Source organism: Sceloporus undulatus, chromosome 3, assembly GCF_019175285.1.
Source record: "Sceloporus undulatus isolate JIND9_A2432 ecotype Alabama chromosome 3, SceUnd_v1.1, whole genome shotgun sequence".
Classification (NCBI taxonomy): domain Eukaryota; kingdom Metazoa; phylum Chordata; class Lepidosauria; order Squamata; family Phrynosomatidae; genus Sceloporus; species Sceloporus undulatus.
Window position 1 is genome coordinate 46,877,136 of NC_056524.1, and position 18,175 is coordinate 46,895,310.

Genomic DNA, 18,175 nt, shown 5'->3' on the forward strand with positions numbered 1-18,175 from the left:
AAAAACACAATTTCTGGTATAAAATTTCCCATTAAAAACTTACTTTGCTTGCTTTTTTCTTAGCAGTATGCAGTGTTAAAAGCTTAATTAGGTCTCTGTCCAGCTACAACTGATTATTATTTCAGACCTGGTAAAAGCAGTGAAGACCAAATTAAGTTATGACTACAGGTTTCTCTGTGTGTGTGTGTGTGTGTGTGTGTGTGTATTGTCTATACTTTGTTGGTTTCTTCTATGCTATTTAAATGATGCATGGGTCCTAAGAGTCCGGAGGTCGCGCCAAAGCCACACTCCATTCCTAAGCACCGGAGTGCAGCTTTGGTGCAGCTTCCGGATTCTTAGGACCCATGCATCATTTAAACAGCATACCTCCAAAGAGACCCGAAGCAGCTTTATTTTGGCTGTCTGTAACAGGCCTATATGTCTCTCCTACATAGTGTCTGGTAAACATTAACATTTATAAACATGAATCATAAGGTAGGGTGGAACACAAGCGTGAATGAGGACAAAAGTAAAAGTTGCCAAGTTAGTCACAAACTTCAGTGGCCTTAGGTAATAAAGCTTTGCTTCATTAATAGGAGGTTTTAGTGTTGTATTATTTTTACAGTAGCATCCTTTGGTGTCCTTCCTCAAAGAGAATTGTTACTCCAGCATACTTGTGTATAATTTTCCATAAACTCTCCAGTGGTGCTTACTTTTGCATGATCTTTCAGATGATCATTTACTGGTAGATTCACCTTGTCTTGTATCTTAATATATTTGTCATTTTTTAACCTTCTAGATCATATTTTAAAACTGTTTTAAAGAAACAAGAATTAAAGGGCTATTGGGGGGATTTTTAAAATCAGAATAAGCAGTTTAGCTAAAGTTGACTCTTGGGAAAGGAACGTGTGACTGGGTCTTGCCATCTGCTTAAAATTTTATTTGTTTCTAAGCATTTGTTACATTTCCTATGTACTACATGCCATATATATTGGCTCTCCAGGTGCAGTTGTGATGAGCAATCATGGGATTTGTGTACTGCAACAATGTCTGGAAGAATACACGGTTCCCATCCTCTGCTTTAAACTACTGTTGGACAAGGACATACTTGTTAGCACACACAGTTGATCAGATAACAAGTGACAATGGGGAAATATTGTTTTCCTAAGTATAACTTAACTTTCTCTTTGAATTTCTGAATAATAGAGCAAAATACCAACTATGATATATAAGTTTATTTTTGAGCAACTAACTGCCTGTTAATTCAATTTTTCAAACTATTGCTTCTCTGTAGCTTAAAGCTTTCAGTAACACACATTTCCAGGGATCATGTATGGATTTTACAACAGAAGTTGCTGACTTTGCCTCATTCTCACCTTGTTCTTTTAAGGTTCTGCGAGGATGGTGAGTTGATTCATCATCATTTTTAAAGCTGCTTAGAAAACCATTTTATTCCTTTTCTTTCTTTGCAGCCTTCAGAGGTTTATCAGCATATTTGTTTTTAAACTCTTGAATGTTGTCTCATTTTTATAATAGGAAAGTTCTGTTGACCTCCTCATAGAAATACATACAGATTTTTGTGATATATTTTAAGAGTGGTTGAGCAGTCACAACCTTTACTACTAGAAATAAACTGTCTGTATCATCACCTGGCCTGGCATCAGCACACAACATGACCAGGCAAAAGCTGGAACCCAAAGGTCCCAACAGGGCTCACAATACCAGTGCCTCTGTGTTGCCTCTTCTGAATGTTGCCCTCTTGCCACTCCACTCAGCATTGAGAAATATACAATGAAGGAGTGACTCCTCTGTGTGTGGGTGGCTGTCCCTTCTATCAATTCTGCAGATTTTTGAATGTGGTCATTTGAGTTTCCCCCTCAAAACTCAAATAGTGAAGTATATTTATTAGCTTGATCTGTGAAAAGCTTGAAACTGTTCACTTCCAGCCAAATCTTCTGGTTTAGTATGCCAAACATTGTTTGCAGTAGTAGTCCCAGTTGGCCATCCACACTAGCCTGGGAACAACTGTGGCAGGGAAGCCAGCCTAGAAGTACAACAAAACTCCTTTTGGAACTTCCCCAACAGTGGAGGAGGAGATGTAGATGTCATCTTGATTTCAGCATAGTCTTCAGCACTTGTAATAGGGAATAAGCTCTCACTGAGATCAGAGGGATTTATTTCAGTGTGAACTAGTTTATGAATATTTAGCATGGTTCCTACTGCCAGGACACCCCAGTTTGGCTTTCAAATTAGATGACCACTGCTAGATGACCACTGACACCACTTCATTTAACCAGGTACCTCAAAGCAGCCAAGCATTTCTAGAGCAACAACCTATCCCATCTTTCATTTTTCTTTGGTCATTAAAACAAAAGACAGTCAGGGGCTGTCTGTACTCAAATAGGTTTGGCAATGATCCTACAGATAACAGTGCAACCCTGTGGTTAAGTGTCACTGAATATAGCCTCATTTGCATAGAATTGAGCTGCAGGTTTATGTAGCTACTGTCTGTTGGAGGCATTGAAGGGTATAAGCTAATGTACTGCAGTTACATGGTGCTCCTCTCTGTGTAACCTGTACTGCAAGTGCCTGTTCTGCCTCTGTTTGCCAATGGGTTCAAGAGGAGCAGGATCATTTGTGGGAACCATCAAGAATACTTTGCCTAGGGAGATCTCTCCAGCCTGAAACCAGCTTTGACTATAATGTATTTGTTTTCTGTTTCTATTAAGCTGTCTGTTTTGTGTTTCATTCTCTTTCTTCAGAAAAAAAGTCAAATGTTCATATACAGTTTTTATTCCCCCATTCATATTTTGAGAAAAACGTAATCTGTTACAACATTCCATTTTTTTCCTGTGGGTTTTGTCTTTTCAGTTGGTTGCTGCATTACCAGGAGAATTCTGATGATGATCAGTGTGTGCTAGAAGAAGATCTCTACTCTGACCTTGCTTCCTGTGGCTGTCCAGCAGCTGCAGTCAAGTCCCTTAAGCCTGTTGAATATGTAAGAACTATGTTAAATGGTCTGTTTTCATAACCAGACATATTTAGGAGAAGTCAGTTAAATTCCAGAAATGCATATTCAAATAAAATAAGAGCTAGCAGATAAATTGTTAGGATGATTTCTGATGTTGGGACATATACATGCAGTCTTTTGTTAAATGGTCTGTTTTCATACATTTATCCATCTAAAAAGACTTTTTCATTAACTTAAAAAAACAACAGAATTTGGCACAACAGAGAGCTGGAGTAGCATCATTATGTGGCGGGGTCAGTGATCTGGTGAAACTCGTAAAGCAGCTACCTACATTTAGAGCCTGACTCATGGTGTTTGTATTTTGTGTATTTAGAACATGAAGAAATGCTGACCTATGGAAGGGTGTGGGTGGATTGCTTTTTTAAAAACTGTAATGGTTTGCCTAGCTATATAAGCATTTTGTGAGAATTCCTTGTGTTTTAAATAGGCAATAATTAAAAATAGGTTGGAGTGGTTGCTGACTTAGGCTTTAAGGTTGTTGTTGGCTTAGGCGCTAAGTAGACTTCAATTCATGGTGGCCCTGTGAATGAAACACTTGTAAGTGCCCCTGCTCTCAACTACTGTGCTCAAGTCCTGGAGGCTCAGGGCCATAGCCTCCTTGATTGAATCTATCATCTGGCCAGCAGTAGGTAATATAAAATAGATAACAACAAATATTAAAGTCTTCCTAACTCCCTGCCATAGTAACAAGTCAGTAAGACCAGACCAGTTTCAGACCTTCTGGTTAGGGGATAACTGAAGTGTTAATATGCGCTGCATTGCAACTATTAATATTTTAGTGCTCTCTTTACTGGTGATCTTAATAGCTCTTCCGTGCACAAAGAACAAACTTTCTCTTCAGCATCATACTAGCATTACTGTCTCCTTAAAATGTTTTGAAATAATTGTGCATAGCTTTCATAGACAAATAGACTAGTTCTTCTGATCTTGTCTCCTGCCTATTCATAGTTGTTTGTCCCCTTTGGGAAAACATCAGATAAAGAGAGTGGTTACTTTCAAAGAATCAGTCTTTCACTCTCTACATTCCTGATGTGCCCCTGGAGTACACATAAGTCTTCCTGTTTCCTCTAAAAGAAAACATTTTGGGAAGCCTTGAGTTGTTTTTTTCCAATTGGCTCTTATTAAATTCACACTATAAGAATCTGGCTAATTTGAAATTTATTGGAAGATATAATAACTGTCAGGGAGATTTTTGGGTTTTATGGCAGGAAATAAAGACCTTTGTACAAAAAGTGATTTGTCCAGATTGCAGATCCAACAAACATTTACATTTATCAGTATGGTATACTTTTCTGATTTAGGTTTTAGAAAGTTTTCTTCTAATATTCTGTGCTTCTGATACTCTTTCGTACCAATAGGGAATTAAATCTTTATAGTATTAATAACCTGGAGCTAATTTAACAATGGCCTGTTACAGACTGCCAAAATAAAGCTGCTTCGGGTCTCTTTGGAGTTATGCTATTTAAATGATGCATGGGTCCTAAGAGTCTGGAGGTCGCGCCAAAGCCACACTCCATTCCTAAGCACTGGAGTGCAGCTTTGGTGCAGCTTCCGGATTCTTAGGACCCATGCATCATTTAAACAGCATACCTCCAAAGAGACCCGAAGCAGCTTTATTTTGGCAATCTGTAACAGGCCAATGTTGCTAATCATTTGTAAATCTGAGAGGGTTTAATTGTAGCTATCTGATGCTTGTTGTTTAACTAATTGGAAAGAATCCTCTTTCAACTTTCTTAATTAATAGGTTCCTACCGATGCATTCAACTGATTGGCAAAGCAAAAGAGTGTTTAGGAGCCCACCTCAACTGTACTGAGGGAATTTACACTAGTCATTCAGTCCTGAGATGAGCACCAGGGTGGAGGGGTAGGGAATGAAACAAGGAAGGCTCTTTGTGGTTGCTCACTTTTTGACACTTGCCAGTTTTCAGGATTTTCATATGATGAAAAGAAGCAGAAGATAGAAAGATTTGTTAAATTAAGTTTTAGTATAAAATTAACTTTAAACACACACAGTTACTAGAAGCTACCCAATAAGAATTAGTGGTACAGCTCAGGTCACTTCTGAGCCCTAAGTAGGGTTGTGTTAGGATATCAAGTAAGGATGGATTGAAAAACCTTTAGCTGTATGAAAGATCTCTTTTGTATAAAATCAAAAATATTATCAGTAGAATTATTAACTGATCAGAAAAAAAGGCCTTAGTGCCTCTGACAGCAGCTTGGCAAGCAAGAATTAACAAAAAAAAAGGCTTTACATAGCATAGAGATAAGCATTATCACCTGCAGATCATGTTGCTGTTGAAGATGTAGGGACAGTGGCTCAGTTTAAAAATGGCATCCCTAGTTATTTGGCAATTTCAGTTCTGCACTGGCAGCTCAAGTTATCTGGATTTTTAGTCTCCAATGAATATAATTTTTGAATTGTCAGAATTACTGTGCCATATGCTATGGGTAGAAATCCTGTTTTCCTCAAGAGGTTGAATTACAGTTCCCACCCATCCATTGCTCGGATGACTAGAATTGATAAGTACTGGAGTCCAACATCTAGATGGCCTCAGATTCCCCCTTCCCTGGCATATGGGATAGCTGAACCCATGAAAGAAAACCAGTATTTTCTAATCTGTTATATGAATGTTAGTCCTTCCAGAAACTTTGCGTAATCATACCTTCTCTCTCATCATGTTCTGCATAGTATTTTCCTAGTCCTCCCAGGTGTGTCCCTAGACATTGACATCATAAAATGAGCTCTTCTTATTATTCACTTTTTATGTGGCAGAGGCTTTGTAATACTTTGATTAAATGAATTATCCATGCTTCATTACATCTGAAAATAATTTTTCTCCCCAGAGGAAAATCATGTTGGAATAATTTCTGACACCTTTTGGGATAATTTTAAGGCAATAAGGATACCTCTTGTCAACCTGCAAACAGTGACATGTAAGAAACAGGGAAACCACCTTAATATTCTCTTTCTCAGTACAGATGTTACCATTCTTATTCTTTCTTATAGGTGTTTGCCGAGCCTTTCATAAGCCTTTTTGCTTTGGAGAATTGTGAAGGAAGAGAACTGCATTTGCAAGAAGCTGTCAGTTCAGTTTTAAATAAGGATCTTCATTTCCTTGCCCAATCATTGTGGGTGAGAAGTGGGCTGTAAGTATCATGACTTTCAGTATAATATTGGGAATGGTATCCCTTATATTTGCAACCTTTTGACTCTTTCTACCTTATTCTGCATTGTTTGGTCAAAGGGCAATAATGTCCCCAGTTTATCTAAAATGATGTTAGTTGATGTTCCGAGTCACTCTGGTACTTCCAGCTGGTAGGTGAGGAGCTGTCTACCTCAGCTTTCTCAAATCTGATGTTGGTAAGCCATGACTGGCGAATTTAAATCCGCTGAGACCTCTAATGAAATGGACATTGTGGGTAACAGAAGTAGTTAAAAATAGACACGGGATATTTAGCTGGGAAAATAGACATAGGATGTAAGAGAAATTTATATGTAAATCTAGTTTCTGTTAATATGTATTCTAACAGTTTTTGTGTAGTATATTATCACTTATTAGATATGACAAAGAGAGTGAGTATGGCATAGTGGTTTGAGTGTTCAACTCTGGAGATCATGGTTTGATTCCCTGCTCGGCAGTTAAATCCACTGAGTGACCTGGGGCAAGTCACATGCTCTCAGCCTCTGAGAAAGGCAATGGCAAACCTCCTCTGAACAAATCTTATCAAGAAAACCCCATGATTAGTTCACCTTAGGGTTGCCATAAGTTGTAAATGATTTAAAACAAGAACAAGATATGACAAGCAATAATTTATGTGACAGTCTTCTTAAACCATAGCTAGAATTAGAAAGATTCTGGTGAGGCCTATCTCTAACGTGGAAACAGAGGACAACCAATTGAGGGCAGATTTGAGAAAAGAAAGGTGAAATTTCTCTAAATATATGAGCCCCTTTAGAACTGTAACTATTTTTCAATTATGCAAAATAACAATTTCAGATCAGTTTTGTATTGCTCAGTTAATAATAACTTTGTACTAGTTTGTTTTAGAAAAAAATTATTTGCCCAATAGAATTTAAAAACTATAACAATCTGATTTCATTTGAATTAAAATTGGACCTCCTTATCTATGGATTCAACCATCCATAGCTTGAAGATGTTTTTAAAAAATTAAATTCCCTCTTGATTTTGCTGTTTTATAAAAGGGACACCATTTTACTGTGCCACTGTATTTAATGGGACTTGAATATCCACAGATTTTGGTATCCATGAGGGATCATGGAACCAAATCCCAACAGATACCAAAGGCTTGCTGTACTTATATTTTCTAGATTTTACAGTGTCCTTTTTGAAGTAATTGATTACATAACAGTGGCGCTTTACAGATCGCCCCAAAAGGGTGCTCTGCCGGCACCTGTGTTTGCTGCGCCAGGGAACCGCAGCGGACAAATGTGGGTTCTTTTTGCGACGCTGTTATGATACCACAAGGTGCCAATTGCGTACTTGCAGTGTCATTACCACGCTGCGACGTGCAGACACTAAGCGTTCGCGATATCAAAATGGCGGCGCCCATGTGTATAGGGCACCGCCATTTTGACATACCCAGTACGTACTAGGGGTGAGGCCTGATTGGACGCTGCATCCACGGCCAACTCCTAGGACGTACTGGGGGCATGGCAAAGGCCCGTGTAGAACAGGCCAGTTTTTCCATGACAAAGAATTCCATACTGCTGTATTCATTCTTTGTGACACACAAATAATATTTATGTGTGTATATAAATGTAATGCAAGTATATACACATTTACCCATGCATGTTATTTGTGCTTCAAAGATCTCAAGATAACCACAATGAACAAATAGAAGTGTAGGTCTCTTAACATGCTGTAAGCAAGATTGAACAAGTAAAACATGAATGAATAAACAGAGTTAGATCAAAGAATTCTAGTTGCAAAACAGGAAGTACACACTTATTTTAGGAAAGGTTTCGAGGGAAAACAGCTGTTGGATTTAAAAGTTGTATCTGTTATTTTTTAGAAAAATCTTCTCAGAAGCAGTAAACTTGATAAAGCATATGTAGTTCTACTATGCCTTGAAGATGTCTTTGGCCTGGAACAGATGGCCAAATGAAGCAGCTTCTGGCTGCTTTGGAGGCATGGTATTCAAATGACAATGCCTCCAAAGCAGCCCAAAGCTGTACTCCAGTCTTTTGGACCAGAGCAAAAAGGATCCAGGATAAACTAGCTCCTGGAAGCGCAGGTTGGGTCCTGTGGCCACAGCCTGCTTTGAGAGCAGGCCATGCGGGCAGCATAGTCTTGACCCGCTTGCAGCTGGAGTGGACTCAGGCCACTCTTCCATGCCTGTCTGCTCCGGCCACCAGGAAGTTAGAGATGTAGGCTGGCATTCTGTATTGCAGTTACAGATTCGTAACCTAGTGTTACAGTTACATAACTGTTCTCAGTAAGAATATGTAAGTGACCCCCCAGCACCAACAGCTGGGTCAGACAAAGGAGATCTGTTCAGCTTCCAATTGGTGCACAAGGAGGAAGTTGTTTCCATCCCCTCCCACCAGTGAGTGACACCCTGACAATCAGAAACAGGGTCCCTGTCACACATCTTGATCACACCCTTGCTCATTGGCAGGAGGGGGTGCAAATGTAATTCTTCTTGTGCAGCCTTATCAAAAGCCTCACAGATCACCTTTGCCTGATCTGGATGCTGGCTCTTAAGGTGGGCTGGGGGTGGTCAGGCCAGGAGACATTAGTTAGTTGCACATACGCATACATAACTAAGTGGCTGATATATAATATTGGCAATAAGCTATCAAACAGAAAGCCACGTGCTTGCCTTTCTGCCCCAAACAAGCCTTATGAACAAGCCTGACAAGATTTTAAAGGAACTGGTAATTAAGGGGAAGGGGTTATAATGAAAAAGATCAACATTCTTCTGCAAACATACAAGGCTTTGGACACAAATATAGGAGTATATTACTGAAGAGTCTCACTGAAATTGTAATTTCTGTTGAATTAGAGCTGGAAGAATATTATTCCAAATGTAAGCTAAGTATATTTTTTCAACCTATTGTGTTGTCTCCCTCCCCAGTGTAAGAAGAACCTGTTGGCAAGAGTTCCTGCATTGCTGCCAGGAGTAATTAAAAATAATTAAAAACCCAATCTAAATAGGAAGGATAATGATTTTACATACTGTGAATTTTCGACATTTTGGTCTTTACTTGATTCATTGTAAATGCGATTGGAATACGTTGTAATAATCTTCCTTCAAATAAGCTGATTTACTAGAAATGTACAGGCACAGTCCTGTGTGTGTCCGTTTGAGAATACTTCCCACTTAAATGTGCATAAGTGTGCAGCTATATTGACTTATATCTTGTTGTTGTGTGCCTTTGAGTAATTTCTTACTTAGGGCAGCCCTAAGACAAACTTTATTGGCACATTTTGTTCAGAGGGAGTTGCCATTGCCTCCAAGGCTGAGAGAGTGTGATTTGCCCAAAGTTATCCAGTGGGTTTCCATGGCCAAGTGAGAATTCAAACCCTGCTCTCCAGAGTTCTAGTCAAGCATTTAAACCACTACAATGTGCTGGCTCTCATCTTTACATTAAATATATTACTAAATAATACATTTTTGGCATTAAACTAATGATGGTAATATTAATATATTTCATTTGTATACCATTTTAAACCAGATGGATCGCCTATGAAGGTTGTAATTTCTTAGGGAAACAATTTCTCCTCAAACCTAGCAAGATTTCAAACTGGACTCAGTTTAGTGGCTGGAAAGTAATTGGTTCTCTTCGTCCTGTAAAGCAGGTAATGTTGTAAAAAAAATAGTTAATTTCTATAAACATATATTTTTAAATTTGAAATTGCATATATAAAAGATGTGAATGCTTTTTGGTCCCTTGCTGAAGAGATCAGGTCCAAGTCTAGTATTTTCTTACTTACATTTTCTATCAGGTGTGGAAATGTGTACGTGTCATGATACAAAACTAGGTGTCTTCAAAGGAAGAAAGTTAAAGTCATTGCTATGTATTTTTAAGAGAGATATACGCTACTCCATGAAGCATGAAATGATTATTCTTTTCTATTTCAGCCAGCAGTGTACTTCAGAATAAAAAACAGGTCCCAAGACAAATACCTGACAGCTGCTGGGAATCTAATGGATGCAAGAGCCTCATCAGTATGTCTTTCCCCATTAAATGGGAAGAATACTCAGATCTGGTGCTACAGCTGTGGCCTTATCAAATCAAAGGTACTCTGCTTAGCTGCTGAAACTAGAGTCCCTAGATCCTCCCCCCAAGTCTCATTAAAGCTGGCTGCTGGTTCTGCTGTGCACTTAGAGACCATGAAAGTGTGCTCTTCAGCCAATGATCTTTACGAGGGAGAAGGGTACTTAACCCTTCCTCTGTCTGTTCTTTCCAGCCTGCTTGCTTCTTACCAAGTCCAGATTTTTTTTTAAAAAAAAGTTTCTGTTACATCCACAAGTAAAAGTTTCTAGTTTGTACTGATAAGGCTCTAAAGTGCAACTAGGATGAAGCTAAAAGCAAATGAAAAGCACTTTGTATCATTTAGGTAAAACTTGCTTATTGTTTCTCAACCTTGATGGGAGAACATATTAGTTGACCTCTGTTATCTCGTTTGAGATATTTTCGCTCAGCATGTGATATATTCATTTGCATGAAAGTCTCTAAAAGTCCATTTTGCATCACAGAAGTATGTTAACTTGTATCAGATATCCAAGCAATGTCAATCAAGCATCAGCAAGAGGGGGAAATACCACAGCCATTGTAATTATCAGAGATTTCTCAAGGACTGAGCTGTGGGGGCCTCCCTTTTAGGATGAGGTCCCTGTCCCATCCCAATTCAATCCAGGAGCCATCACCAGCAATCACTCTGTACAACTTGGCATTTTAAAGGCACCTTATGGATGTGTGGATGTAGAAATTCAGGGAGGTGATAACCTATATAATGCTTTTACCTTTCCTATGTTCAGGGATGACCTAGAAAGTTCTTTTACTGTGCATCTTGTCTTAAGAGGCAGCAGTTCCGCTGGCACTTGTGTTGAACGTAGTAAATTCACTGATGGTTCAAGGATGCATTTGCCTCTCCTGAATAGCAATAGTCTAAAAACATTTTAAGTGACATATAAAAAGTTAAAGGTATTATCTAACATTGTCACTCTGAATATGGAAGCAACTTTCATTCACAGAACATAATTACCATTGCTGTAGACTAGAACTCAGTTGGAAAAACGAAACAGGAAAACTGCTTTTTAAAAAATGCGCTATGACAGTGGCTCCCAAATGATGGTGTGAGACCACCACTACCCTGGTGAGTGTGTGCATGTGTGTGTGTGTGCAAGAGTTACTCAGTGGAGGATACAAGACTTGGAGGCCCTGATCCCTCATCCTCCATTTCCTAATTTTTTTTCTGTCCTGGGGCGGAAGAGAACAGCAAGGAGGGCACTTGGAGCCTCTCCTTTAAGGAGCTATTTCCATTTAAATGTCTGAACAAAAATACAAACACTAAACAAAAAATATTTTTGTTTATATACTCTATGTTTACCGGGGGGGAGCATGATGAATGTATGTACTGTAGATGTAAAGAGGTTCACAAGGGTTAAACGTTTGACTTTTTACCCTTATGAACCCCTTTACTACCAGAAGCAGCTGCTTCATTTTACTTTATGGCAGAGGTGGGACTGTGTGGTCCTGCAGATACTGAACTGCATCTCCCAGGAGCCTTAGCCTTCACAGCAAATGATGATGAATACTGAGACTGTCCTGTTAACATCTGGAGGACTGCACAGTTCCCGTCTCCTGCTTTAGGGTATGGCTAAGTCTTCCCTAATACAAGTGATCAAGCATAGGCTTGTTTTTATAGGGCATACTCAAACCCAGCAGAGGCTATGCCTATAGCAGGCTCATCATCATCATCATCATCATCATGCCCTGGTGGCGCAGTGGTTAAATGCCTGTACTGCAGCCATTTACTCAAGACCACAAGGTTGCGAGTTCAAGACCAGCAAAAGGGCCCAAGCTCGACTCAGGCTTGCATCCTTCCGAGGTCGCTAAAATGAGTACCCAGACTGTTGGGGGCAAATTAGCTTACTTGCTAATTAGCTTACTTGCTGTTCACCGCTATGATCTTTGGAATAGCGGTATATAAATAAAACAAATTATTATTATTATTATCATCATCATCATCATTACTATTATTATTACTATTATTATTATTATTATTACTATTATTATGCTTTTTCTCAAAGGAATCAAAGCAGATTACAGTAATAAAATAACATACATATTTGTTTCTCTTCTCCAGGCAAAATATGTTTTTAAACTGAGTAATAGTAAGAGTGATACTGTGTTCTCAATGAGTCACTTGTATACCTTGAGGGCCTGTTGGATGCAAACTTCTGTTAGGAGGCAGCTGTAATCCAATTGTAGTTTCCTGCAGGCATCTTTCTCCAGAAATACACAGTCTGCCCTTGTCATACAGGCCCTTGGCATACATGGCTGCAATTTTATGCGAATGGCGAGTGGTGAGGGACAAAATGGCGCAGCCACACCACCATTCAATTGAATGGGACTCCAGCATACATGAAATTTGCCATGCACGAAGGGGTCCAGAACGGAGCCCCTGCATATGGCAAGGGCAGACTGTATACATACTGAAGCCGTCAGGGAAATGAAAAGATTCAGTTTTCACTAATTCCCAGACAAACACAGCTATGTCTTTGTTTTTATCCCTGTACATTTAGGTTAACAATGCTTGCCTTGATGTCATCGGAGGCAGAGACATACCAGGAGCCAAAGTAGCTTTGTGGGTAGAACATGGAAAAGCAAGACAGAAATGGACATATAATAAGGATGGGACTATCAGTTCGTACCTCAGTGATCAGCTGGTTCTTGATATCAAAGGTACAAAAATGCATCTGGTTTTGGCTTTGCATGTCATTTGACGTTGGCACAGAAATGTATGCCATCACATGGGAGTATTTCTTTTATAATCCTTAAAACTAGTTTTAGGTGAAGTCAGGCTTACCAGGAATCATTTGGAAAGTGTGAGAGAACACAAAGTCATATTAAAGATCCACTTTCTTAAAAGGTACTGAATAGGCACTGGGATCCCTCACTTGCTCTGTCCAGTTACATGGACAGCTAAAGTAGCATGATGTTGCCAAGCAAGCTGTAGCTATAGCTGCCACAGGCATCCAGATGAGACAGTATGGAAAATTCATTTCTTTATACAGGCATCCATCTCTCTTCTCAATGGCTCGTTTTTGGATGTTCGGCTTTTTCAACAGATCTAATAGCCATGTATCGCATATTCAACCCGTCTGCTCTTTTGAGTTCCACTTGCATGTTGTTTCTCTTGGTGCCATCTAGTGTTCAGTCTTGTATTCAGTCTTCCATTTGCAAGCTAAGAAAGACTGGGTTCTGCTTTTCAACAGGATACCACTTTTTGACAATTTTCCAGTTCTTTACCCATCAGAAAAGGAAGGAGGCTTCCTGTACACAGTTACATCAGTTTCCTTGTGCATCCTACCCATAGCAAAAGTGGTTCTTTTCTGAGAAATGCTGAGATTGTGCTTTAGCCTTTTAGAGGAAGACTAGACCCTCCTAATAGGATAACCCCTACCTCTGCCATACTGATTTTTGTATTTGTCAGTATTTCAGTTCCAAATTCTCATAAGCATGTATGATTTCTAGCTTAGATATGCTGGAATAGAGCTAGGCAAACGATGAGGACCTGATGTAGCCTGGTGCACTTTTAGTTGTAATTTCTTAAAACCTGTCCATAAATTACAGTTTATAATATATTTCAGCCACTTGTATACTGAAGTGACCTTCACAGGAAGAAAAAAAAATGAGGCAAAGGCATAAAGGCAGCTGTTACTCCCAATTAGAGTAGGCCTATTCAGTCAGTGAAATTTACATTAAGTATTGATTAACCAAGGTCTCATTAATTCAGTAGGTCTATTTGAATTGAGAATTACTGGCTTTAGGGCAAAGACAAAAAGAGGCTTCTGAGCCACAAGCTTCTGCCCTGGCTGACCTTTTCACTGTGGGACTTTATTTTCCTATTCATGACATGCACAGAACTAATTTACAACAGAGATCATATCTTGAAACCCCTTAGCCTCATCTATAGCAGACCTGTTGACTTAATTGTTTAATGGTGAGTTTCTACATAAGTCCCACCGATTCAGTAGGTCTGCTGAAGTTGGGACAAACAGGTTTCTGACCAGTTTACCAACATTGTAATTTTAAGATGTTTTAAAGGTGTGGTATTTTACAAGTACCACACATTTTTAAATAGCTAGTAATTAAACTAGTCTGTATTTAACCATCACTCTCTCAAACTTCTTTTTCAGGAGGATATTATTATGACAGGAACCATGTTGTTGTAAACCAAGTAAACATCAGTGAAAATTCACAGAAATGGGACTTTGAAATATTGTGAATCAGCCTCACCACTATAAAGACATAATAAATTATGGCCCATTGTTGGCTGAAAATACTTCTGGAAAAAAAACTACTGAAGTCACACAGCACTGGTGCATGCTGTACAGTCTACCTGAATTTTTCAGATGGAAAATCAAAAAATGTCAAATGTTTCAAGTATATAAATAGGCTATGCAAAGCTAATCGTATATGATCTAATTTAGGATATCTGTTCAAAAGTACAAACAGAGCAGTGTCCTATACGGCAGTCATGATTCAGCAATAACTAATACCAGAGCCAAGAGAACTGATTTTATATTCTGTAAAAATGTATATTTCTTTAACTCTTACCTTTACCTCATCATGCAAGAACTAATGAGAATTTTGACCTAAAATGCATCTTCTACAGGTTTTATGCTGCCAGTGGAAGCTTGTTTGTTATTGCACTATGTTATCAGTGTATCTCACGTTAAAAGAAAATTACGATTGGAATCCTGTTGCTGCATTATGTGAGTGTAGGTGGTAACACAACAGCAACAGGAGAAAGGCTCCAGGTGCATGGCTGAGAGGGAAAGCCGAGGAAGTCACTGCCATTGGGAATGGAGGCTCCCAGGTTCAAGCAGCTTATTTCTGCAGTATCCAAAATCAAGGTGTTCTGGGAAGGGTGCTTGAAAAATTGCCAGTCTGGTGATTTTGCAAACCAATCTTTCCTGAACACCTTCGCTTCTCAGGACTCAGCTGGAAATCAGGCATTTGTAAAAATAGGCTGCCCAGAGCCAACAGCTTTTTCCTTTGAACTGCAACTTCTGCCTTTCCTCACCATGCTAAAAGCGCAGTTGCTAGTGCAACAGATTGTTATGCTAGTGCAGTGCACCAACAGGATCCCAGCTCATGAGTATTTGACCTCAGGTTTCATAACTGCATCACAGTCACTATACTTTTTGGTCTATATCAAAAACTCAAAATGTGCTCAACAAAGAGCATATTCCACACAGCTCTGAGTCAGTAAAACAATTCTAGACAAATTCTGTATAGAAATTATACAGAATAGGCTGGATTCCTTAGGTCAACTTGGAAGGAACAAAATTTTCTGAACACTTGAGCACATTAGGTTATACCTGCTCAGGAGCTCCATATATCCAATTTCAAATGTTACAACTGTTCTGATGTTGTAAATATGGGCCTCTACAACTTGTGGTGGGCAATTCACACCACCAATTACTTTGCTTAAATTAGTCCCAGTTTGAGTCCCTGTGCCCCCTGGCGGGGTCACACTTTGCCCACCCCAGTTTACACAGTTATCAGTAATCCAGGTATGGATCACTGTGTAACAGTGGAAGAGGAAAAGGTCTACTCTGTATGGTCATAATTCATCCAACCTTAAGCACTATTCCCATTGATTTTATTGAGGAAAATATGCTTAGACCTCTTAAGATACAATCCTACACCCACTTACCTTGGGAATAAACGTCATTAAGCTCAATGAGACCTGAGAAACTGATTAACTTTAATTGGATGCTAAGTAAGTTATTACGTCAAAGTATTAAAACTAGCCAAAAAATCATTATATCCTCCAAAAACAAAATACTAAGATACATACAGCTCTTTTAGAAGTATCCATACAGTTTCTAGACATGGAAATTTTTTAAAATTGTAATCTTGAAATGTGAGCTTTCAAGAGTATGAAAAAGCTATTTGTATCTCCTGGCATAAAGACATGAGAGACCTCTAGGTGACTTGTTATGCAGAATTGTGTCTCTACCTCTTCCCAGTCCAACCAACTTTTCAACCTTAAGTTCATTGCACCCATAAGCATGTTTTAAAACAAATCACAAGTAATTTGTGGTACAAAACACTAGTTTCCAGTGTTAAAAGACCTTCAGTCCAGCCCAACATCTCACATGAAAATTCAGATATGTAAGAGCAGAATCTTTTTTAAAAGTTCAAAATTCTACTGAAGACTGTATTTAATCATTCTTAAAGGGATTCATGATACATAATGGAAAGGAAAACTGCATACTCAGGAGCTTTTTACACAGGTGGCGCTTCAGCCAAGTGGACGTAAAAACTTGGAAATAGGGTCATGTAAAAGCCCCAAGCTGGCTCAACACACTTGTGTTCAGTATTACAAAATTTTTTAGTATATCTGAAATGTATTTTGAGAATCAATTTGATTAGCTAAAATCGAAAGATGAAACTTGATTTTCTTTTCCTTTAAAAACAGCTGCACACATTTTCATCATGAAAATATTGAAACGAAAAAACCTCTATTTTTTATACAGATATGGCTTTATTAATATATTTTTATTTTTTAAGGCTGAACGATTTATTTCAAGGTTTTAACAGATATTCTGAATTTAATGAATCTATATATTTTAATACACAAACAAGTATTATTCAGACAAATTTTCATGTCACTTAGATACAGGATCTATTCTTACAGCCATGACACCATCGTTGGTGTACAAACTGACAGTTGAATTTTGGTTTTCCCAATTTCTTACTAATGGAATTATGCAATTTGCATAACCATTGGGTAAAATGGTATCTTCATAAAACGTCAGGTGGATTCTGCTTTAACCTTCTAAGATTATTGGCACATTCGTTGCATGGCTAGAAAATAGAATACAAACACAGGAATTGTTTCATCACACGTTGCTGCTTTTTACCAGGTCTGTCTGGATAATGTGTAGCCATGATATGAAAAAGAAAACCATGAGTAGCACCCAAACTGTTCTCGATTTAAAGGTCAACCAGCATTATACTTTGGATGCAGCTTTGGTGTGGCATTCTTTTTTTCCCCTGCTGCTGCTTCTTGGAGGCAGTTTTTCATTGCCTGAACCTTTTTCCAGGTGAAGACTATGCTTTATTAATATATTTATGAAAATCTAACTAAGGGCTTTATCCACCACTCAGTTACATTATACCAGCAACCACAGAATAGCAAACAAGCTATCCATGGATTTTGGAGATACAGGGGCACACAAGACAACTGTCTGGTTAAAACAGCTGCTGATTTAGACAGAAGAATGTAGACTTGTGGTTCTTGGCTGTTGCAATAACACCCATCAATAAAAGCAGCTGTGTAGTGTCCTGTTCCTGAAATAAACCTAGATGTTCAGAGATGTAGTAGATTGCACCCTAATAGCACTTTAAATTGTAAAATAAACCACGTATTTACTTTTTTGCATTTATACTATGTAACTAGGATCCTAAATGTATTTTCATCAGAAGCACTTATTTAATAAACATTTTCTGTATATTACCATAACAGACTCTTGAATACATTTAATAACACGCTTTAAAAAAAACTGCTTTTAGACTTCTGTAAAATTCAGTCAACTATAAAAAAGGTGATCTCAGATGGTGCATCAGTGTTATGTAATTAATAGTGCAATTCAGTGTTACTGCTCGGGGGGGGGGGGGGGCCTGAACTCAGTGGAAATTACATCTGAGTACCAGGTACTGTAAGCTATGTTTCAGAGGAAGAAACTGGCAAAAACAGAAACCCAGATATTCCTTGCCTAGGAAAACCCTTTGAAATTTATGGGGTCACCATAGGTTGAGAGGCAAGTTGAAGGCACATACACGTGTACTTTAAAATGCACTGTAAGGCTACAACTCTAAGCACAGTTACTATGGTGTTGTGGCCAGTTAAAGTGGGATTTATTTTGGGATCAAACGGGGATAGCTCCCATATA

General features: G+C 38.6%; 1 protein-coding gene across 3 annotated transcripts in view; it reads left to right on the forward strand.

The window, feature by feature from the left end:
* Positions 1–17,768, forward strand: part of CRYBG3 (crystallin beta-gamma domain containing 3) — an 87,722-nt gene extending 69,954 nt beyond the window's left edge. For 2 of the 3 annotated variants that reach the window (XM_042456277.1, XM_042456279.1), the window contains 7 exons: positions 1,274–1,383; positions 2,851–2,977; positions 6,018–6,157; positions 9,711–9,834; positions 10,118–10,276; positions 12,788–12,947; positions 14,405–17,768. In XM_042456277.1, coding sequence (XP_042312211.1) covers positions 1,274–1,383; positions 2,851–2,977; positions 6,018–6,157; positions 9,711–9,834; positions 10,118–10,276; positions 12,788–12,947; positions 14,405–14,493 — 909 coding nt within the window. In that variant the 3' untranslated portion in view covers positions 14,494–17,768. Of the gene's footprint in view, positions 1–1,273; positions 1,384–2,850; positions 2,978–6,017; positions 6,158–9,710; positions 9,835–10,117; positions 10,277–12,787; positions 12,948–14,404 lie in introns of those variants that run through there. The other variant, XM_042456278.1, reaches the window with a different exon arrangement.
* Positions 17,769–18,175: the final 407 nt, after the last annotated feature.